Source organism: Sturnira hondurensis, unplaced genomic scaffold, assembly GCF_014824575.4.
Source record: "Sturnira hondurensis isolate 20B ecotype Veracruz unplaced genomic scaffold, ASM1482457v3 Scaffold0004136, whole genome shotgun sequence".
NCBI classification, from domain to species: Eukaryota; Metazoa; Chordata; class Mammalia; order Chiroptera; family Phyllostomidae; genus Sturnira; species Sturnira hondurensis.
The window spans coordinates 29,474,022-29,497,314 of record NW_028076767.1 but is presented as its reverse complement, the minus strand read 5'-3'; the positions used below and the strand labels follow the sequence as shown (position 1 = coordinate 29,497,314).

Sequence of the window (23,293 nt, the reverse complement as noted above, 5' to 3'; positions counted from 1 at the left end):
TTGGTACCAAGTGGATTGGGGGAAGAACATGGTCCCCAAGAATCTGTTGACTGGAGTGGGGTGGCAGAAAAGGGGAGGGAGGGAGAGAGAAAGGCCCCCGATTCTGTGGCTTCCTGGAGGGTGCCTGGCACCGTCTTTCTGCAGAGGGTTCAACAAGAGTGTGCTGAGTGTCTCTGGGGCCAGCACTCTGGGGGTTTAGCGGTGAACACGGTGGACAGTTCCCCTTGGGATTCTCGGACTCTAGCTTAACCTCTGCTAGCTCTTGGTGTTGGTGACAGGCAGAGGGACACTCCTGGAGGAGAGCGGGCTCTGGGAGACACCGGGGTTTCTGAGGTCTTTCCAGGCTCCCGGGACTAGGGCGGGAAAAGGAAGAGTCCAGTTGGAAGGGAGAAAGGGTTCGTCGGGGGATGAGCTTCCTCGGGGTGGGCCTGGGCCTGGGGCTGGTCCTTCAGTTGAAAGATTCGAATAAAGCATCACACGTGCAAAGTTAGAGGAAATAAAAGCAGACGGGAAATTCAGTGCCTGGGCCCAGCCTCACTGCCTGCCGTGTGCGATGTTTAATACTTAACCTCGTATTGGTAAATCATGGTCTTCCCTGTGCTTCTGTTTCTGGGCTTTATCCTTAGAAATTGCTCATTGATTTTCAGCTTTTAAGAGACGAGAGTTGGGGTCATGTAGGACGTCTCGCACTTTGTCCCAAGCTACTGGGGTCACTATTTTGTGTGCTGTGTGGTCCCCCTGGTGGCCCATCTCTCCCTCACTGGCCCTGCCCTGCCCTACCTTGTCCCCTAGGACTTCCCTTCACCGAGGTGGAGAACATGCACACTGTTCTGTGACTGTCGCTGGAGGCTGTGGGCCGCGGCTCTGCCCGTGTGTGGCAGAGTTCCTGGGCTGGGATTTACTTCCTGTTCTCGAGCGGTCTTGCTCTTTCCGGGAGTTCCTGTTTTTTCCCCCTTCGGTTGTGTCTTCAGCTAGTTCCTAACAAACTTGTCAGTGTTACTGGTTGTTTTATGGAGACCCCCTTCATGTCCGTAATTTGTGACTCTTCAGTGTCCCATGGTATTTGTTGGTGCCCCACCGCCCGTTGCAGCTGAGGATGTGGCTCCTTCCTGAGCCCGCCTCCCCATTCTGTGCCTGCCCTTGGCCGTGGGTTAGTTACTACTCGTCCTCCCTCCTTCCTGTGGGTTCTGGCACCTCTGTGTCCCTGGCGGACTTAGGCTCTTGGCCGCCAGGGGTTCTGAGGAGTTTGCTTTCAAAATGTTGAGGACCTGCGGTTTGCAGAGCTGCCTGTATGCCTCGTACACCTTATTTCCGCCCGGGAGGCCGTGCTGTGTCCAGGGACCCCGCCTGTGGTTTAATACGCGTGTCTGAAAAGCTCAACAGCCCTGTGAACGCGTTAAGTTAGAGCCTGGTGACGGGAACGAGGCAGGTGCTATGAGCAGCAGCCCGTTAATGACCCGGGGGAGCGAGGCCCCGGGCCTGTGCGGGGTTGATTTCTGGTGGACTCCAAGGTGCCCGGGCTGTCTCTTCAGCCTGCCTGTGTCCCTGCTGCCTCAGCCTGCGGGGTGCACCCTGCCCATCCTGCCCAGGTGTAAGCATGGCTGTGTCTTGCGGAGGCTGCCAGGGGTTCCTCCCGCCATGCGGAAGGCCCGTGGTGCGAGCGTGTGCTCCTTTGTGGGTGTTCTTTTGAGTGACGGGTCTCGCTTTGGCTCGCGTGTCCTCTTAGCCGGGCCCCTGGCGGCCGTCAAAACCACCACAGCGTGTGGTTTGGCTTCCTGAGGGGCATTCTCGCTAAAGGCTCCTAGATGGGCAGTGATCGTCCACGCCAGCCGGCGCCCTGTGTCCTGTCTGTGTGAGGAGCTAGCCCCCACGGGTGCTGTGTCTCGGCTGCTCGGTTGTAGGATTTTCTCACGTGTGGTGATGACCAACTTCGGCTCTCGGAGACCTTCCAGAAGAACGAGAGGGGCGGGTGTCAGGAATGGGGCAGAATGCTAAGAAGAGTAGACTGAGGATTGGTAAGGTGGGGTCGGCCCTTGAGAACTACAGAGTGGCGGTTACAAAATCTTCCCGGGGATAAAAAGTACGGCAGAGGGAATACATAGTCAGTGGCATTGTAATAACGGTGCATGGTGCCAGGTGGGTACTGGAAATATCGGGGGCGGGGGGAGCACTGTGGAAAATACGTGATTGTCTAACCACCAAGCTGAACATCTGAAACTAATACAAATAATACTGAATGTAAATTAATTGGAAAAAAAAGTAAAAAGGAGAAAGAGCCAGCCCTTGACCCGAGCTCTGCAGAATATTGCCCCCTGTTGGCCATTGATGCAAGCGACAAAAGTGTCTCTCCTGAGGGACTCCAGCCTTGGGGGGTCCTTGTTCTGGTCACTGTTCTGGTTACAACTCAACAGGCCATAAGCAGTGTCATGCCCTAGTCCAGGGTGTCCAACCCGAGGCCTGAGGGCTGCACACGACCCAGGATGGCTGTGAATGAGACCCAACAGAAAATTATAAATTTACTTGAAACGTTATGAGGTTTCTTGTGATTCTGTGTCGCAATGGATGTAATGTGTGGCCCAGAGATGCCAAGTGGTTGGACACCCCTGACAATGATGTGGCTCTTCCTCACTCACTCTGATTCGGTCTCTAAACTTGACAGTTGGGTTCTTTCCATCCATCAGTGTCACCTGCCTCAGGAAACGTTCAAGAGTTTTGTCCCACTCTGTCTGAACCTGGTAAATGATCTCAGAGACTCTGGGCTCTGAGAGGTGCTGGTAGGTCTCTCGGAGTCAGGTGCCCAGGACACTTGCAGGCCAGGCCGGTGACGGGTCTGCCACTTTGCTTACTCGGCCTTCAGGGGCGTCCTGTGGTCTCGGACACTCTCTTGGGTCTCATTCTGCCTCTGCATCCTTTGGTGACCCTCACTGTCCTTACTGGGGACTGAGGGCTGGCGGGGGTGGGGCGGTCCGTGTTCTTGGCTGGACTTGACCGATCTGGTCCACATTCCTTCTTATCATCTGCTCCTTTGGTTGGTTTGATGTAAGCCTGTTTTTCAAGTTGCCTATACATTGATGAAAGAAACTTTGTTGATATAAATAAGCAGATCCGATGCCAAGTTTTGGTGCCTTTTTCCCGTGCCCAAGGTCGGGAAAAGCACCCAAGGGTGCTTGGTGTCATTGACATCATAAAGATGCAAAGTTACAGGAACCACACCAGAAATGCCTCTGTGGCCACTTCCTCACCGATCTTTAGTCTCTGTGAGCATGACACCGAGGTATTTTTCCAACCAGCTGGTGTTCAGTCCCAAGGAAAATGAGTTGACCCGCCTTTGTGCTCGTCAGCTCCGCCAGTGTCAGGGACCCCGTGGTGGCAGAATCTGCCCATCAGGGTTGCGTGGGAGGAGAGGGGTGGTGGCTTCCAGCGGGATGGCAGGGGCCGGGATGCTGATTGCCCCTCTCTGTTGCTTCCCCCCCAGACCATTCCCGGAGCAGCAAGCCCGGCTGCTGGAGCGGCAGCGATGAGAAGCGAGGCTCGTCGCGTGCTGAGCTCAACGCCAGCAGCAGCACGAAGAGTCTCATCCCGAAAGAGTCTCGGCTGGACGCCTTCTGGGACTAGGGACAAGTTGCGCCACAAGCCATCCGCCCCACGGAGGAAAAAAAAACCAGACCCCAGGAAAACAGGAAACAGCCAAGAAACATGAGGCAGAACCACCCTCTGCAGGCTGGAGGATTCCCAGCACGGGGACTCGGCCTTTCCCCGGGGGTGACGCCTACACTACATCACATCCGGCATTAGCTTCGACTGAGGACTGGTCCAGCCACCCGCGACCGATGCTTTAGATGTAAATAATGTACAATTTGTGGATGTCACCACACCTAGAGTACCTTCCCCTTTTTATATTTGTATTGACTTTAACTTATAAAAAAAAAAAAGAAAAGTAACGAAAAAAAAACAAAACCCCAACAACAAAAGGAATGTTTTGGTGTTGGAGAAGGGGGTGGTCCATCAGCCCATCTGTCACACCGTGCTGTGGGGACTGGGCCTGGGGGTGTCTGTCGCCCAGGGGAACGTGAGCTGTCTCCATTCAAATGTTTGGAACGGGGCACAGCGGGATCATGAGTTTCCGCGCAGACTCTGTGCTGTCGTGGGCACATCAAGTCAAGCCGTTGGCCGCTTTCAGCTACTACGTTGCTAGGTTATCAGATGCAAGCTGTCTGGACCTGAAGGGCACGCGGAGAAGCTAGTTTATTTTATAGGATTTAAATGATGACTCTACTCCTAAAAGGGAAAACCCTAATGTCCTTGTTTACAGAAGAGAAACAGAAACGAGCCCCACTCAGCTCAATGGCAGAAGAGAACACGGGACATTTTGCGTCATGAGGGTCTGAAATGGAGAAGTCCTTTCTTTGCATTGTGGTTCCTTTCGATACACTCACACGTAGGAAGAGACACACGGCGCTTCTCGGAAGCGAGGACTCGGAGACAAGGTGCACGCGGAGGACATTTGAGTCTGGGATGAAGCATGTCTGTAGTATTTATATGATGGAATTTTACATTTTTATGTACGCATGAAACCAAGGCAGTGTGAGAGAAAACACCCGCCATGCTGTCGGTCACACTACGTGAACTGTAGTTCCATTTTGTATGTCGTGTAAAACTTAAAAGCATTGAACAAAGCAGAAGGCAATGTATGTATATGAGAAAATTAATTGTACGATATCATTCCAGTACATTTTGTTGTACATTTTAGTCTCGTTTTACTTTCTCTTCATTGTCGATAAGAGGATGCGAACTGTACAGTGTCCAGCCAGTTACCCACCTTAGAGAAGAAATAAAAAAAGAGTATTAGAAGAAAACAGGAGAGAAAGAACATTTGTGAATTGCAGTTGTCAAAAAAAAAACCCCACAAAAAATAGCCTAGCTGGCCTTATTTGTGAAGCATAATTGCTTTTAGCATATGGAAGTATTTTTTCACATTTTCTTTGTATAAAATTTGTATTAAACTTAAATATCTTTTTTGATGACGGTGTTTCTTTGCGGCTGAGCCCGTGGACTCTCACGGGATGCGCTTTTGGGTTGCTCCCCTCCCCCCAAGTTTTTCACATTCTTCACCTTTTTTAAATTAAACTGTTTTGGAAAAATGGCTTGGTCATCCCAAACGTGCCGTCTTCCACTTGGTCGGCACGGCCACAGTCAGGTGCGCAGGGCCGGACGCAGGAGGCCGAGCCATAAGAGGTCAAGGGCGCCTGCACAGAGTGTGGGCATGGTATACCTGAGGCCCCCCTGGTCTAGTTCCTTGAAATTTTTTAACAGAGATGTGAAATAAAGGAAATCCTGGGCCAGTCTCAGAAAAACAGTGGGGAAGGAGAAAATTGTCTTTCCCTGGGAAATATGGGGGCCTGAGCTCATTCTTTGTGGGCAGTCCTGCCAGGCACTCCCCACTCATTTCACTTTATGGGTCACATTATTTTGATTTTTTTCAACCACTTAAAAATAGGAACACTATTCACAGCTCATAGGTGGTATGAAAGCAGGGGATGGGCTGCCTTTGGCCCTCAGGCCGTTTGCTAGAGTGAAGCGGTGATTTAGAAATAAATGGTTTTCAGTTACAGTTGTTACAGACAATAGTTTCCCATGTGATGTGGCGATTAGACACTTACGAGGTGCTCACCCTGAAAAGTCTAGTACAAGAAGGGGATGTTTGAGGGGACATTTGACCTGAAACCTGATTGGAGAGCTGGCTGTGGGAAGATAAGGTGGGGGGCATGCCGGACAGAGGGAGTGGCCGGTGCAAAGGGCTTGGGGGCATGTGTGGACTTGACGGGCATGATGAACAGCCAGGAGGCCCGTGTGGCCTGGAGGAGCGAGCAAGGCAGGGAGGGTGCCAGCTGTGTCCGCTGCCCTAGTGTGCTCCCAGGGCGGGGCGGGAGGGGGCGAGGTTTTCCCCTTGGCCCTTGGCCCTTGGTCCATGGCCAAACCCAAAAGGGCTGTTCGCACCACTCTGCGTGACCCCCTGCTGGCCCTTGTAGAAAGAGGCCCAGTAAGTGACTGGTTCAAGGCAACTGAGCTAATGCAAGATTCCAACAGGACTCCTTTTGAACCGCTCTTTCTGATAGATAGGGTGTTCGCCATTTTTTAAGTTAGAAAGTTTAGTTTCCTTTTATTGGGTGCATGCGCACACCCTCCCTGTAGTCCTCACCTTAACCTGAAGGCCACGGAGGAGGGAGCACGGTCCGTTTGAGGGGAAGAGGCTCCCCGGGCTGCAAGAGGGAGGCACAGTCGCCCCACCATCCTCTCTCAGCCCTAACGAGCTAGGCCTTCTGCTCGTCCCTGGGCCTGGCGCACCTCTCCCTGTCTGGCACCTCATTCTCCAGGTTGTCTTCCATCCTCTGTCTCAGCCTCTTACTCCTGAGCAGAGTTGACTGTGTTTACTGCTATGTCCCTTGAACCCCACACAACCTCCGCCCTTCCCGCTGCAGTGCCCCCTAGGAGAAAGGACTTCCCAGGAAGAAGCGGCTTATCAGTGGTTGAGAAACTGTTACTTTTTAAAAAATGTGCATTTCACGTTTACTAATTAATCTCACTAGGTGATGCAGCCATACATATGCCTCAACTGTGAAAAGAGGGCTTCGTGTTTGGTCCCTCCCAGCCAACTCGGTCCCCTCCCTGCACACCCTGCAGGCTTGGTGTTTACACAGCAGTGCAGAGGACGTGCTCTCCCCGTTTCTATGCATACATGGCAACATTTGAGGCAGCATTTGATACCCACGCTTCTGTTCTGTCCCCTTTGTCACGTGACCTAAAGCCTGGGCTGTAGTTCCCTTGTTGGTACCTGCCCACCGCGGCCCTGAAATATGGAAGAGGACAATGCCTGTCACAGACCCCCGCGGATGGGTATGCAGATTGTCACAGTGGCAGGACAGACCTGCGCTCCAGTGCCAGTCGTGTGTGAGGGGGTTCCGGGAACGCATGCCAGGTGGCTGCACGGGAGGGCCAATGAGGGGCCAGATGAGAGGCTTGGATGATCCAGACGGGGCTGCGAGGCCCCCTTCCTCTGACTTCAGTCTGGGTCGAACGTTTTCAGAGGCCCAGGGTGTCTGAATCTAGGAATGAGGAAAGGAGGGAGGGCACCATGGCGCCTGCCGTAGTCCTTGCTCCCTCCTCTTAGCGACAGCCAGGCAGTACGGTCTAGGGGTGACCTTGAATGCAATCAGGCATTCCTGCCACCTGGTGGCCGCTGTGCGGAACTGCAGCTCCGGATACGGAGCCGGACCGGGAGAAGCTGGGCCAAAGTCGTTCGTTTATTCAGGGGACTGACTTGGTAGCAGTCTGTGAGCCAAGCACTGAATAAAACCGGTGCGGCTTCTGCCCTTACCCATCAGACACTCTCACTGGGAAGCCGACAAATGTGCATATAATGCCATCTGGGTGGGACAGACGCGTTGAAGGTACTCAAGCAGGGTAAGCAGGGAGGTAGATGTGATTACGAGGGCCCATCTGAGAAGCTGCGCTGTGAGCAAAAACCTGAAGGGAGTGGGGACGGAGCTGTGATGTCCCGGGCAGCGGTTCTAAACTCTGGAGGAACTCGAGAAGCCCCTGGGGAGATGTGAAACAAACCCATGATGCCCAGGTGCCACCCCAGCCCTGAAGAATGACATCGGTCTCTCTGGGGCTTGGGCAGCTGTCCTTTGGTGAAGCTCCTCCCAGGCGGCCAGAACCGAGAGCTACTGACCTGGTTGGAAGAACATCCCAGGTAGAAGGTAGAGCAAGTGTGAAAGGCCTGAGGCGGGGACCTGGCATCTTTTCAGAAGAGACGGCAGGCCAGTGAGGCCAGAATGGAGGGCTTTGGGTGGGGGTGAGGCTGGGAGCTCAGAGGGAGAAAGGCCTGGGTTGAGGTGGCATGAGATGGGTATATCTAGGTTGGCTAAGCCTAGGCTGCACGTGGGTGTGTCTGATTGACTGAGTCTTAAGTACCTGGATGTATTTGACTGGCTGATTGACTAAATCTAAGTACCTGGGTATATTTGATCGGCTGAACCTGGGTACCATCTGGGTCTGACTGGTTGAGCTCAGGTCACATGCTTACATTCTCACTGCAGGCTAGAGGGAGGCTAGAAATGTGAGATTCTTCCTGTTTCTGATACAGACTCCCAAGGTGGGAAATCGTCCAAACAAAAGAGCTGACAAAGACCTTGACAGCACCTACTGCAGAACTGTCCAGAGTTTCTGTCAGTCAGGTCGGGTGTAGAGAGCAGCCAGGTAGAGCAGAAATGTGTACTCTGTACTGGGTCAGTTCGACGAGGCTAGAACTACATTTCCCAGAATCCTTTGCCACGAGTGGTTCTGAGTTAAAATTGACCAAAAGAGCAACTTGTGTGAGATTTTTGAAGGTGGGAAGGAAACAGCAGTCTCTTCTCTAGCAAGGCCACTGTGGCCAGGTGTGGCAACAGACAGCTGCTGACGTGCCTGCCCGCTCCACCCCGTCCTCGCTGTCCTTTGTGCTGCATCCAGGTCGCCTTGACCCCTGGACATCAGCACCTGGCTCACCTGTGGGTGCTTGGCTGCAGAGGCAATGGTTCCACATTGACTTCTCACCAGTGCCCCTCTGCAGACTCACTCGGGTGGCTGGACATGCCTCACCGCTTCTCAGGCTGCCTGATTGTTGACTCCCAATGCCCATTTTCTGACCTTGACCTCCCCAGCTCCTTCCACCACTGTATAAGGTCCATCATAAATTATTTACCCCAAACTCCTGGGCCAGAGCTGGCTGCTTCCCTGATGGGATCTGATCGACATGTTATGAGTATTTACAGAGTCACAAGGAAGACCAAGGAAGCCACATGATAGGGCTGTCAACAGTGTGGGTTGGGGCTGAGGCTGGGGCTGAGGCTGGGGCTGAGGCTGGGGCTGGGGCTGGGGGTGGTGCTGCTGACTCCAGGGGCAGATGCATCAGCTTCTGGGGCTGCCCTGCACCGCTCTGCTCTGGTCACCCGTGAAGGCTGGTTGCCCTGTGCCCAGCCAGCCACCTTTCTCCCCACTTAGCTCAGTACCTAATATAGCCTCTGGGCATGCAGCTGATGGGCGGGCCCTTAATTGCTCCCTACTCTGGCTGTAAGAGAGTCTGGGGAAGAGCATGTCTCCTCCCTGCACAGGCACTGCTCATTACTGGGATTTCTGAGTGGCCTCAACAAGCCAATTTACCACTGAAACCTGGGTAGGGCCTGAAGGAGAAGCTGTGGGAATCCCTTCAGGGTAGCTCAGGCGGCTGCGGGGGTCACACTGCCCTCTGGTGGTCCATGGAGAGCACAGCTCCGCCTGCGCTGAGCTCGCTTCTCCACTCAGACTCTCTACCCAGAACGGAGTGCCGCAGGTCCACGTAGCCACCTGGAGGTGACTCAAGAGCATGGCGAGTGAACGGCTCCAGGTACGAAGGGGAGCATTTTGTCTGGGTCCGTGTATATGAACTAGATCAGGCCAGGCTGGTGACGGAAATCAGGATTGGGGCCGACTGTGGGCAGAGGCTGGGAAGGGCCCAGAGGGAGCTTTGGGGGGACCCGGAAATGTCTTCTGTCTTCCTTGGTGTAATCACAGGTAAAAACACATCGAGATGCATACTTGTGCTTTGTGCAATAAACTGTGTGTAGTTTACAAAATAAAGCTAGAAAAATCTCAAGTTCATGGAGAATCTCGTGACTGGACCTCCTGCCTCGACCCTTCCCACTCCAAGCCATTCCCCCCCACAGCGGCCGGGTGGATTTTTAAAATGTCAATCACGTCAGGCCGCTCTCCTGCTTAAAACCCTCTGGTGTCTCTTTGTTGGATTCAGAATAAAATCTCTACTCCAATAAAGTCCAAACTCCATGACCGAAAGGGTCCAACCAGACCTGGCCCAGCCCCCTTTTTTTCCCTCTTGCTCACCTGGAAACTCCGTACCTCCCGCGCCTTTCTCTGGCTTTTCTCATCATCCAGGTCTGAACTTGGCCATCACCTCCTCAGAGGCCCCAGCACTGCCCCAGTCACCACGCAGCGCACCTTCCCCCCTCCCGCAGGCCTCCTTCCCACCGCAGCCAGGGACAGAACAGTGGCCGTGTGTTCTGAAAGTCACGGTGTTGGCCAACAAGCCCCACCATCATCCCCCCAGGACAAGCACGGTGACTTGATGGGCCCGAGTGTCTCAGTGGGTAGATGCTGTGGTCCCTTCCAAAGGGACCCTCTCAGGACCCCTTTCAACTGGTCTTTTTGATGTTGGCTGACTTCAGCCTCCAAGTTACCCCCTCGCCTCTCCGCTGAGGGTCACACAGCTGTCTCTCCTCCTGACCTCAGGGCAGTTCCCAGGAGGGGACCTGGGAGGACCCGGACGGGAGGGCCAGCCTGTGCCTGGCGTGTGGGGGGACGGGCTGCATGCACTGGTTTCCTGCTCTGGCTGGCTGCCCTCTCCACCTTTCTTCTCCTGGGACCAGGCTGGTGGGTGGGGGAGTCTGGGTCTCACAGTCGACCTGCCTCTTTCCGGCAAGTTCCCTGCACAGGAATGTCTGCTCCACGGGGCGGGGCGGCCTCGGCTGCCTGCTCCCGCAAGTTGAGGAGAGCGTGGGGTCAGGGGCTGACCTCGCCTGACCTGGTGGGGTGCATGAGTGGCTGTGGCACCACCACTTCGAACCTGCCAGTTCTCTGCCCGCTGTCCCCGGCCCACACTGCTGTCCCCACCGGGCCCTGCTTGGGCAACGGTGGCTCTGCAGGGCCAGGCTTCCTGGGAGGGGCAAGAAGGAGGTCGCCTGCTTCACAGGACTGGCTTCCTCAGCACCAGCACCACAAGGCCCACAGGGAAAGGGCTAGCGTGTCACCTGGGGGAAACTAGGCTAGAAACAAGCGCCATCTACCATCCAGACATCTGTCCACTCGATCGCCCACTCACTCAGCCATCTCTCCAAAACCGCGCAATCAGCCCCCCACCCACCCATCTCATCACACAGGCACTGGGTCATCGATTCAGTCACCTGTCCAGTCATCGTCCACCCATAATCCCTCTATATAAAACCATCTATCTGCTCATCCTGACATAGTTATCCACCATTTATCCACCCACCCTCCCATGACTGAGCCATTTACCTTCCGGTTCTCCACCATCCATCATCCTAACCACCCACCCACCCATTTAACCACCATTCATCCATCTGCCCCAGTGTCCGTCTGACTACGATTCCAATGATCCTTCCACCCTTCCTCCCATCTCGTCAGTAACAGGACTCCAACTCATGTTGGTGTCCGCTCTGCAGACTGATTCTCAACAGGTCGCTCTGTGCTTGATTCTGGGGGTACAGAGATGAAACCGACAGAACCTGCCCCCACAGAGCTCAGAGTCCAGCGTCTCTCTTGCCCTTGGCAGTGGTTCTGTAGCCGTCAGAGATTCCAGCTCCGAGACTCCAACTGCGGACTTATCTCCCATCTCCACCGATGTGGCTCCTCCAGCCAACTGTTAACCCTGAATTTCATCAATGGGGAGAGAGTGGGGAGCCTATGCTTGTATTTAGCATCCAATCAGATGGATCCAGGCTCTGCTTGGAACTCTATGGGCAGCAGAAACACTCAGGATGTCCTCAGAAGTTCTCCCAGTGTCCCTCCCTGACCCATCGTTTGGGTCCTTGGCTCATCCACTGGAAAATAAGAAATCTTGTCATTGGGATGGAACTTGTTTGCATTTTTCAGCCCAACCCTCATTTTCCCCGGTTCTTTTACTATTGATTATTCCTTTGGGGGACAAGCTCTCCCCAGCTTTATGTTCAGGAGGGATCAAACCCCAAATCCAGCTCCATGGAGCCCGTGACTCAGGTATGGCCAGGGAGACACACTCCTGGGTTTTGTCAGATCCCCTGGGCAGGAAATGCGCTCTTTCGGCCAGTGGGGTTTTGCTAAGAGGTTCTCGGAGCAGCCTTTGCACACAGGGGAGAACCTGCAGGGAAAGTAGGGTCACACAGGAAAAAAAAATCTTTTGATCACCTGGATCCAGCTATGCCTGAATACAGACATCATATCTCAAGTTTCTGAAAATATTCTTTTTTTGGCTTAAGCAAGTTTGAGTTGGGTTTTATTCCTTTGCAACTGAAAAGGCTCTGGAAAGACCAACAGATTCAGAAGCTGCAAGTTCAGTAATGAAGTAGCAACACCTGACCCACTTCCAAATGTAAACGTGGTTTTATTTAATGCCTTTTCTCCGTCACAAAGTACCACCTCCTCCCCACAGTCCCCTCATCCTACAAAACAAGATGGCAGCATAAGGCACGTGCACTTGTCCACATGACGCCAGGTCAGGTTCTTAAACACAAAAATAAGCAGGAGTCTTCCCACCGCCCGGAGTGGCCTCCCTCGCCGATCGCTCAGAGATGATCGTCCCCCCAAAGCACAGCCTGGAGCGGAGAGCTGTGCCCAGAACTGCGCACCACCCCACATGCCATTTGGAAACAAAACCAAACCAAGGACTGAGAAAACTAGCAACACAGGTGTGAGAGCATAATACCAGAGTAATGGGATTAGTCCATAAATTAAGAAGAGAAAAAAGTGAAGCCTGTCCCCTCCTCATCACCAGCCCTCTCCCAGGTCAGCACTTCCTTGCTTTTGTTCCGTGAGACTCGTAGAAAAGTCTGGACTCCGCATCAGCCCTTGTCCCGGAAGTTAAATACTCCGCAGCCACGGCTGGGCACTCTGCGTCCCGGGACCCGCATCTGGACTGAAAGGACATCTATGGAGACGGTCACCAGACTTGTCCTCCTGGCTGTAGGGACCCCACCCAGTGTCCAGCATCTGGTGGGAGGCGAGGGGCCTGGGTGGGGGACGCACCTTGGCGGGCAGGCGGTGGCTCCGTGGGTTCTGCTATAAATACTCCAGCTCCAGGGCGTGCCTCAGCGCCTCCAGGTCCGCGTGGCAGGATACCCGCCAGAAGGGCATGTTGTGCTGCAACACAGAGCGCAGGGCACACAGTCACCCCTGCCCCCCCGCCCCCGGGTGCCGCCCACCTGCATAGTTAGAGCCGCAGGAGACGCCGACGCCGGTCAGCAGCGCCTGCCGGCTGTTTCCAAACTGGGAGGCACATCACGCTGTGCATCGTCATTGGAGCCACAGATAATCGATTCGTAGACAAGATGCAAATGTGATAATTTCACCTCACGGGAAGTGCTACAAAGGAAATGGAAGGGCGGAGAAAGGCGCTGCCTGGAGGGTGTCTGTTCTTTGCCAGCTTGGTCAGGGAAGGCCTCTCTGGGGAGCCGGAGGGGGGGGACATTTAAGCAGGCCCCAGAGGATGAGGAGGAGGAACCATGCAGACATGTACGAGGTGGCGAGGCAGAAGATGGCCAAGCGCAAAGCCCTGGGGAGGGGTCGAGCTTGGACTGTTGTGGTCGATGCTGCATCGCATGACTCCTGGCACATAGTAGGTGCTCAAGAAATATTCACGGAAGGAAGGGAAGGAGGAAAGAGGAAGGATGGGAGGGAAGGTGAGTTTGTCAAGGGAAGTCCTCAACAAACACGTCTTTCTCTTTCTTTTTCTTTTTATTTTTTTTTACAGATTGGGCCTGCCAGGTTCCGGCAGAACCAGCCTTTGACGTTTAGAACGTTCTCTTTTGCTCGGGGAGAGCAGATGACTGTCCATCATGAGCAACCCATGCCATTTCTTCAATGGCTTCCAGGGGTCCCCACTGCCCCCGCCCTCTCCTCCGCTGGGCCAAGCCTCCCTTTCTCTGCAAGGGGTGGGTTCTGGTTGCCCCCCCCCCCCCCGGCCAATCCTGTGCCCCTTGAAAGGGTGTAATTCACTTTTCCAGGAGGAAATGAGCAAAGGAGGGAGGGAGGGAAGGCCTCAGCTGCCCCATCCCGGGCCTGAGGGCTCCGGGCCGCAGGGGGATTTATCACTGGTGGAGAGGCGGAGACAAATGACGCGTTAAAATGGAGATATTAACAACACTGTCAGCCACAGCAGTCGGAGGCCCTTGTCCTCTTGCCATATTTCACGCTGCGCAGGTGTCTGGGGCCTGGGCTAACGACCCCCATCCATCAGGCCAGGAGGGCTGCGGGCGCTCAGCATGTCTCCCTAATGAGCTGGGCCGCTGCTTCAGACACTGGAGAGGACTCGAGGGGAGTCGGAGTATGGGGGGGGGGTGCCCTAGTCTCCAGTGGCAGACTCCGCTGTCACCTGACCAGCTCAGGGGTGCAGACCGACAGTGTCTGAAACTCCTGAGTCTGTCTCCTTCCCCAACCCCTGCTGCCAGGTGTTTGGAGGGAGACAGTCAGACAGACAGCTGTGTGGCCTTAAGTCAATCAGTGAACCTATCCGAGCCCCCAACCTGTCGTCTGTGAAATGACACCCACTTTGCAGGGGGTTTCGGAGGACTGACCACGACGATGACCGTGGTCATAGACCAGTGGTTATGGGCACCAGCGGGAGTGGTTTGCCCCTGATTTCTCTAAAGTGATCGGTAACACTGAGCTTCCGGACAGTAACATCATGCCTTCCTTTGTGTTTCCTTCCAGGATCACAAAGGGGTCATTTTAAAGCGTCTGCTCCCTCTCCAACCAGGGAGAAGGCAGGCACGCGGCGGTGACGGCTCCATGGGCGTCCCTGCCCTTCTCCCCGTGAGAAATGGAGGCAGGTGCTGGCTGCTCGGGGCCCAAGGTCTGAGCTGCTGTCTGATCCAGCTTCAGTGGAAGCACACAGCTCAGTGTAATGGCTGTCACCTGCCCAGGGCAGGGCTCTCCTCTGTATCCGAGCTTGGAAGGGGGGGGGAGCGCTGTAGACGTGCCCTGGAGCCCTGGAAGTGGGCTTCAGGCAGGTTCACCAGGGAGAACTGTGCTCTGGACCTGCCGCCATGGTGTTTCTGGAGCTCCACAGTTCACGGGATAATTCGTGTGGTTCATACCACTCTTCTGGCCATGGCTTGTGTGTTTATTTAATACTTTCCCCGTGGAAGCAATTCATTGTAAAAGTGAAAGCAATCGGCTTTAAGAGGAGGCGCTCAGAGTAAAAGCTGAGGATCTCCCTGACCTCACCTCCCACCACTGCCCACCAGCCTGGCCCACCTCTGTGGCCATGCGGGCTCCCTGCAGGAAGCTCTAGCCTTCAGACCTCTGAACTTCTCGGTTCCTCTGTTTTAATGCCCTCACGCAGATATCCGCCTGGCTCACTTCCCTTCCTCCTCCCGTCTTTACTCAGAAGCCACCTGGCAGGGAAGCCTGCCTTGATCATTACCTATACTTGCAACTTACCTCCCCCCACAGCCCAGAGTCCCCTCTGTTCCCGTTTTCTGCTTTACTTTCCCCCAAAGCTCGGCTCACCACCTGACACGCATGTTACACTTAGGTGATTACTGCCTGTCCCAGCCTGTGAGCTGAGTGAGGGGTGAGAGCCCTGTCGGCTGGCACACAGTAGGTGCTCAGCTAATGGAGCCTACACCCTAGCTGGAGGACTTGTGATTAAGTCACCAGTTATGCAGGTACTCCTTTCATGACACGAGGGGACAGTGTCCTGAAGAAAGAATGAAGACAGCTGGGGGAAGGAGTCACAGGCAGGCCAGATGTGGCTGGCAGAGCAGAGCGGGACCGGAAGCCAGTCTGGGAGCTGGGGGAGGGAAGGCCGAGCCCAGAGGGGTGAGTCCAGCCAGTGGGCAGTGGGTGGAGGGAGGAGCCTTCCAGGTGGATGGAACAGCGCATGCAAAGCCTTCTAATCTCCCCTGTCCCAGCTTTCCCTCTTCTTACGGGTTTCATCCTCCGAGACCCTAAACATTTTTGCATTTCCTTGGAATGTGTTGCCGGGGAGGGAAGGAGGAAATCAGGTCCCCCAAATTAAGCTCTGCGACATGAACACTCCACTTCCCAGGCCTCTGGGTCGGGGGTGGGGGCAGGCTCCCTGGGATGCTGTTGACAGACCCAGACCCCAGGTTTTGGCAGCTGTTCCTCTTCTGAGAACAGTGCCACGGCCACCAGAACCCCTGTCCTTCTCCTCATGGGCCTGAGATCACAAACACAGGACTTTCTTTCTCATTAGCTTAATGCTGTCTTTATTAACTGGGACGGGTTCCTGGAACATGTGATTGGTAGGTATTAAATAAAACACACACAGGTGCACCTACCCCCCCCACCGGCCTGCCCGCCGGGGTCTCTGGGCTCCCAAGCAGTTGTCCCAGAAACAATCCAGCGCTCCCAGGGGCTGCAGCCAAAGGCACAGAGCGGGATTTGCAGAAGGAAATTACTCGGGATGCTTCTGCGATGTGCAAATGGGCCTGGGCCGGCCAGCAAAGAGCCTGGGGAGGGGGCCCAGCCGGCCCTGGGGGGCGGGGGAAATCTGCACACAGAGCCCTGGAAACCACAGCAGGGCCCAGGGGAGGAGGAAGAGCAGCTGAGAGATGGGGGAAGTACCTTTTTCGCTCCCTGCTCCTCTTCGACCCCGTCGCCAATCACGATGTAGACGGCCTTCCTGCCGAACCGCTGCATTATCCTCTCGAAGCAGCTCTCCTTCCCTGCACACCCGGAGGAAGGAGAGGATGGGGAGGAAGGGGAGGAAGGAGAGGAAGGGAGGGAATGGGGGGGGGGGCAAGGGGAGGACAGGGAGGAAGGAGAGAGGCTCGGTGAGACAGAGTGTGGTGAACAACGGCCAGTTGAGCGTTTGCTGTGGGTGGCCCTCCTCTTAAGGGCTGGGGGTTAATCATTTCCGCCTCCAGCAAATTCTCTAGGTGTGCACTGCTGTCATTCCCCCCACCCGGTGACGGGTGACAACACAGAGACGCAGAGCAGTGAAGGGGCCTGCCGGTCTGCCCAGGGGGTCACAGTGGAAGAGGCGGGCTCCGGAGTCTGCACCGCTGTCCCGGTGGGAGTGATAGACCCATTTTCCAGAGGGGACCACGAGGCTCTGAGTGGCGACACGATTTGCCCAGGATCCCAGAGTGAGGATGCAGAGGCGCGGGCACTCACACGCCAACCCATTTGTGACCGCCTCTCCTTGTCACCTTCTCCCCAGTGTCTGGGCAGCAGTACAGGTCCAGGTGCATGCGATTCAGACCTTAGTTCATCCTGATCAGTTTGGTAACCGTAACTACAGCACTAATAATAGTATCAGTCACCACCATGGACTTCGCTACATCCCAGGCTCTCTGCTAAGCATCTCTCTGACAGCAGGGTTTCCCAGCTTGGTTGTAGCCCGTAGGACTGGACACTTCTTTGCTGGGGGGCTGTTCTGTGTGTTGGATGGGCAGCGGCACCCCCAGTCTTTCCCCACTGGATGCCGGTAGCAGCTCTTCCACTTGTGAAGATGAAAAATGTCCCCAGATGTTCCCAAGTATCCTCTAGGAGGCAAACCACCCCCATCCTGCCACCTGCTGGGAGCCACTGACTCACATTAATTCACTGAACTCCCACAGCAATCCTTAGGAAATTGGAACCGACATAATCCCATTTCAGAGATAAACAGACTGAGGCTCAGGGTTGCTGAAGTGATGAAGATGAGGGGAGCAGGAGGAGGAACGATAATAATCACAAGATAGCTCCCACTGCTGAGGGCTAGTGCTCTGCGGGGAACTCCTTGGTGTTTTATACGCACTATTGAATGTATGTGCGTGGCGGTGCGTGAGCATCCATGTTACAGACCGGGAGACTGAGGCACAGAGAGCGCAGGGCCAGGATTCGAACCCAGGCTGCCTGCCTCAAGCGCTGGAGCTCTGAACTCCTCTGTTACACCGCTCTCATGGGAACCAGCTCTGTGGCCGGCCACTCCTCCCTCTGGGCCTCTTTCCTCCTCTGCAGGCGCAGAGACTGGGTCAAAGCAGCGGATTGCAACTGTGTTCTGAGTCATCAGAATCGCACGCCCTTGGCCTCTGACACCACTGCAGTGCAGCCTACTGGAGGAGGTGGAGCCTGTTTCCCACCCCCATGGTGCGGGGTTGGCCACGTGACTTGCTTTGACCAATGGCATGGTGAGGACCTGTCACGTGAAATGGATGCAGGTGGTTTGGCTTGGCCTCCTTCACACCCGTCACCTGGCATGAGAAAAATGTGGCCCTGAATGGCCGCTGGTCCCACAGTGAGGAGGCAAGTGGAGCAGACAGGAACCTAGGGTCAAGCCCGGCAGAGCCACAGCTGACTCATGGACCCTCTGGGTCCATGTCATGAGACATAAAAATGGCCAGGATGCTTGTTACGCAGCAGAACTTGACTTGAAAAAATTATGGTTTTTCAGTTTAACTAGGGAGCTGGTGACCACATTCCATCCTATCTCCATGCCGACGGCTCCTCGTTTTGGGATCTTCAGGCTCCCCAAGTGGGGAAGAAGAGCCACACCACCACTTCCCTGGTGGCACTTGGTTTCTGCGACACAGGGGTCCTGCTCCAGAATCTCTAATGGCATCTGGGGCCTGACTCTCCAGGGTTTTAGCATGTGCATAACGCTCAGACGTGGAATTTTAGTAAAGGCAAAAACTGCTCGAAGAAAATGCTTCTGTAGAACCGTAAGTTGGGTTTTGCTCCAGAAAAAACAAGGGTAAAAAAATTCTAATTCCAAACATCTTAGCCGGATTTTTGTGTTATTTATATTGTATTTATTTTTTGTGTGATATATGAATTAAAAATCCAGTTCCCTCCCATATAAAAAAAAAACAAACAAACCAGTATGTTACTAATTTTCAGTTACTAAACTCTCTTCTCTCATCAAAGCTCTGAGCCTAAGGCTCATCCTCTTTGCTAATAAGGGAGGTGACAGTGTCAGGGAGGCGTGAAGGCAGGCTAGCACAAATGGAGACTCTGTCCTGGAAAGAGAATTTGAAAAAACAATACTGTTCTCTCTATGTGGTTCAAGATTAAAGTCAAGGTCATTTGAAGACTGTACCACCTAAGTTAAAACCCCTTTATGTACCAAGCTGTGGTGGAAACTGTTTTCCTCTTCTTCCTTAGTAATAGAATTCCATGAGTTTTACCTGTGCTCTCAGTTGCTTAACTATGGACTACACTTCCCAGCCTCCCTTGCAACTAGCTGTGGCCACAGGACTAAGGTGCGAAGAAGTAATTTGCACCCCTTCTGAGTCTTGGCTTTAAAACATTGATGGGCATTACACCTCCCTCCTTTCCGCCTTTCCATAAGCTGGAAAGCTGACGTGGCAGGACCCCAATTTGGCCGCACACGAGGATAAGCCCATGGGAGATGGCAGAAAATAAAATGGGAGGAACCTGGGTTCCTGGGTGAGCTCAGAAACACCCCTGTGGTCTGTTGGCACGGGAGAGAGAAACAAGCTTCGAATCCAACGTAAGCCCTTGCTTTTGGGCTGTTTGTTAGAGTGGCTTTGCAGTTATCGTAACTATTGGAAAACTGCTCCTAATCAGTTTCTCTAGAAGCAGAACCGGAAGGAAGTGGGCAGTTGGGGCTGTTCTGGGGATCGGAGTCACACCCTGGGACGAGTTCTGGAACACTCCTAGTGCTGTCTTTCTCCGCCTTGCCTGCCTTGCCCGCCTTGCCCGGCTTGCCCGGGATGGACCGCTTCCCCCACGTCCCTCGCTGCGCCGCCGGGGCTCTGGGCACCCCTTACCTGTCTTGGTTGCGCTGTAGATGTTCTCGATGGGAAACACGGAGCCCAGTCCGTACAGCAGGACTTTGGCCAGTGCAGGAATGAGTTGAGTGGTGGTGACCAGCACGTTGACACAGTTGGGCCTGAGGACAGAGGAGGCTGCAGAGAAGGCTAGGCCTCCTCACCCTGTGGTGTGAGCCCGGGGTTTGGTGAGCATTTGGGCCCGGCTGGGAGGCTCTGGCTAAGGCATCCTCGGGGAAGGACAGACCGAGGGTTCTCAGCTGTCCTTTTCAGCCTGGAAGCTGCCCGACACGTTGAAATGTAAGATGGGTGTAACCCTTTCTTATTTAAAGAGCAAACGTTAATTGCAAGAGCCACACACTGAAATGGCTGCCGGGGCCTCTCGGTAACGGAGCTGAGTGACAGGGACCAAGCAGGACAACAGGGAGGCGGGGTATGGGGTGCCCTGGGGGCACAAGGCAGCGCTGACATCTTGAGAGGACCCAGAAAGCTGAGGCAGCGGATTAGCTTTCCTGGTCCTTGGCACGAAGTGCGCATCCGACAAAACACCCAACATCAGACAGCAGCTCAGGGGCTACCACTCCGAAGCTACTCGTGGGCCGGGTCACCGGACTTCTGACACTAGTGCAGGGGGTAATCTGGTGTCTGGCCCAGATAACCTGATTTAAGGGCAAGAGGCAACCTACTGGGAGGCCTGGAAGGAAGCTGGGCCCTCCTCACCTCGCCTCACGAGGGACCCACTAGAGAGGGTCGGTGAGGTCCTATAAAGTGGTTTTCGGGCGGCGGCGCTGTGACTGCTGGGTGGACGGGATAAGACAGACGGGTGTATGAAGGTGTTTAGTTCTCTGGGGCCCTGATAAGTCACTGCAGCTTCGTATTTGCTCAGCTGTGGCCCAAGGTGCCCAGTGCCTCGCACACCTCGGCCTGGTCCGATGTCTGGAAAGTGTGCTGAGTGAGAATCTGAGGGGTGCCATTCCCCTGAGTGTGGACGTGGGGGGGCAGCACCCTCGAATGGGAGAAAGTTGCGTGGCGCAAAGGCAACGAGGGCGCCCACTTACCGCGAGTTGATGAGGTTTAGTGCCTTCAGGGACTGGGTCAGCCAGAGGTCGGTCAGGGCTTCCAGCTCAGCCCTGAGCTGCAGCCAGGTCTCTCTCTTGGGAGCTCCTATCAAGCCTACGGAGGGGGGGGGAGGCGACGGAGATGAGGTAGCTGTCATTTTAGGAAGGTCTGGGAGGGCCTAGGGTTAGGGAAGGGGAGCCTAGTTGTCCTGAGGTTTCAAATCAGATGACATCCAAGGGCAGCTTCGATCCAGAAATCGTACTCTTATTTTGGGATTGATTGAATGGTCGGTCAACCAGTCAAAGCCATTCATTGATTGGTGCATCCATCCATCCCCCATCCATCCCCCATCCATCTGTCCGTCCGTCCCACACAACACTCGGGAGGGCCTTCTGCATGGTCAGAGTTCTGACAGGCACTGAACATGCACACATAAACAAACACCCCGATCACAGAGCTTACTCTGTTACCGTGGAGACAAAAATTAATAAAATACAAAGTAACAATGACTATGAGTGCTTGCTGTGTGCAGGACCCTGCTTTTAACATGACATGTCACTGAGTTCTCCAGGTGCCCTGGAGTGGACACTCTTTTTATCCCTTTAACAGTGAGATATAAATGACACGTCACATCAGGTCAGTCAGGTGAAGAAACGGGCTTTGTGACTTGCTCACAGCAGACAGGAGACAATGGCGACAGATCCGGCACCCAGGCAGCTGACCTGCAGAGCCCACTTCAGGTGTCTCTCGGCCTTACTGTCACCTCTCAGCCATCTGTGCCCTTAAAGTAAAGTTCAGACTCGATGGCCCATGACCTTGCCCTTGCTCATTGGCAATCTCATCTCCTGGCACTGCCCTGGTGTCCATTCCAGCCCCAGTGGCCTCTTCTTTGTCCCAACAAATGTGGGACAAAGGAGGTTTGAAACACCAAATGTGTTCCTGCCTCAGGACCTTTGCATGTCTCCTTCCCTAACCTGAACCACTCTTGGTGTCTTACCTTCCCCTTCTGGTCTTGCTAAGTCCTTCAAGCTCATCATAAATGTCATTTATTCTGGCCAGTGCCTTCTGTTTTATAGTCTGCCGACACACTGCACCTCTTCCTAGCATGTCTCACCACTGCCATTTAATGTGTCCCTGTGTGACTACATCTCCGGTGTCTGCCTCGGCTGTTACACTGCGGGGACCAGGTCGGCCTTGTGCACCGCCGTGGCGGCAACCCCTGGAGCAGGGCCTGGCGCAGGGCTGCGACGAGTCAGTGTTTGTGGAAGAAAGAATGGAGGCGCCGGGGCAGGGTGCTGCCTTGTGCCTGGGGCCGCTCCGACACTGTGGTCTGCGCACAGAAGACCCCAGCTGTGCAAACTCCTCCCCGTGGCCCGCAGGCCCTGTGCCACTGGATGCTGCTGCCTCTCTCGGGCTGGACAGGCCCCTCGCTCCAGCCGCACGGGCCTTTATCTTCCTGAACAGCCTTGCGCTCCTCTGTTCTCAGGGCTTTTCTTGTGCCACCGGTGGTGGGCACTGCTAGTTGCCTTCCACTGCCCATGTCTCTCTTTAATAATTAATACCATCGAACTATAAAAAACCTCATTAGTAACAAGAACCGTGATTTTTAGCTAAGTACATGGCCCCCAGGCTAAAAGGCTACACTCCTCAGTCTCCATCTCAGCCCTGACCAGGCTAGTTCCAGGGTCCAGGAACAGCTGAGGCGGGGGTGGGTGGGGGAGGCAGCAGAGACCACAAGGGGGGCGGGGGGACCACCCACTGGCGTCCTGCCAGCCCCAAGCTCCCTGCCTGTTGACACATCGGGTAATTTCCCCTCGGTTTAGGGGAAAGCAAAGCAGCCTGACCGAAGCTCTGGGCATTTCCTGGGGCTTAACCTGGATGGGGAGCAGAGGGCCTCGGCTGGCTGACTCCCTCCGGCCCTGCCTCCCCCTTTCTCCGTGTAGGGTGGGTGAGCAGGCAGGCCGCCCCGAAGCTCTCTGCCTCACCCCTGTAGTCAACAGACTTGGGTGCGAGAGGCCATGGAGTGTGACTAAGACCTGGTGGGGGTTGGCGTTGTGGGCAAGATGCCTCCTTATTCCTGAGCTTCCTCCCCCTCAAAGTGACGGTGCTGAAACACCCATGCCTTCTTCCAGGGGGACATCATGAGGGTCACTCTGAGTGAGCGATGTCTGTAACCCTGTCAGAACGGTGCCTGGCACGGAGCAGGTGTGACATGAATGCCAGTGGCCCCCCTCGCTGGTCTCCCTTGGCCCGGGTGCGGCCAGGCCTCGGCCCACTCACCGCCAACGTTGTTCTTGTAGGTGTTGTATGTCTCCTTGACGCGCCGGTAGCGGAAGGCCAGCTTCCTCATCCAGTCCACGCCGCCGTGGACGCCAGGGCCCAGGCACAGGTTGGCTCCTGGGGCCGAACTGTGGAAGCCATCGGTGGAGAAGTTGTATGTGCTGGGGAGGGGGAGAGACAATGTTAATGTGGGGGGGGGGCTCTTCACTGGGAGACCAAGGCCCCATGGGACCGACCCTCAGAATGTGCGAGCCGGCTGTGGGCCCGGGCGTTCCGGGAGGGGCCCGACCGGGGCTTGTCAGCCTCCTGGAGCACGGTGGCATCTTTGGCTCTCGCCCAGTTGGCGCCCACTTTCCTGTCTCTTAGTGTGAAATGGCACCTGTTTCCTTTTCGGGGCCCGGGGGGGG

At 54.9% G+C, this 23,293-nt stretch overlaps 2 protein-coding genes across 26 annotated transcripts in view; one reads left to right on the top strand and one right to left on the bottom strand.

Annotated features, from left to right (window-relative positions):
• Nucleotides 1–5,016, top strand: part of ZMYND8 (zinc finger MYND-type containing 8) — a 111,764-nt gene extending 106,748 nt beyond the window's left edge. For 22 of the 24 annotated variants that reach the window (XM_037044232.1, XM_037044227.1, XM_037044230.1 and 19 more), the window contains one exon: nt 3,476–3,654. In XM_037044232.1, the coding sequence (XP_036900127.1) occupies nt 3,476–3,615 (140 nt within the window). In that variant the 3' untranslated portion in view covers nt 3,616–3,654. Of the gene's footprint in view, nt 1–3,475 lie in introns of all 24 variants that reach the window. The other 2 variants (XM_037044217.1, XM_037044229.1) reach the window with 1 other exon arrangement.
• Nucleotides 5,017–12,170: 7,154 nt separating this feature from the next.
• EYA2 (EYA transcriptional coactivator and phosphatase 2) overlaps nt 12,171–23,293 on the bottom strand; it is a 206,492-nt gene continuing 195,369 nt past the window's right edge. For both annotated transcript variants that reach the window (XM_037044208.1, XM_037044207.1), the window contains exons 12-16: nt 22,887–23,047; nt 20,606–20,720; nt 19,548–19,669; nt 16,396–16,496; nt 12,171–12,945 (exon numbers count right to left, since the gene is read on the bottom strand). In XM_037044208.1, coding sequence (XP_036900103.1) covers nt 12,865–12,945; nt 16,396–16,496; nt 19,548–19,669; nt 20,606–20,720; nt 22,887–23,047 — 580 coding nt within the window. In that variant the 3' untranslated portion in view covers nt 12,171–12,864. The remainder of the gene's footprint in view (nt 12,946–16,395; nt 16,497–19,547; nt 19,670–20,605; nt 20,721–22,886; nt 23,048–23,293) is intronic.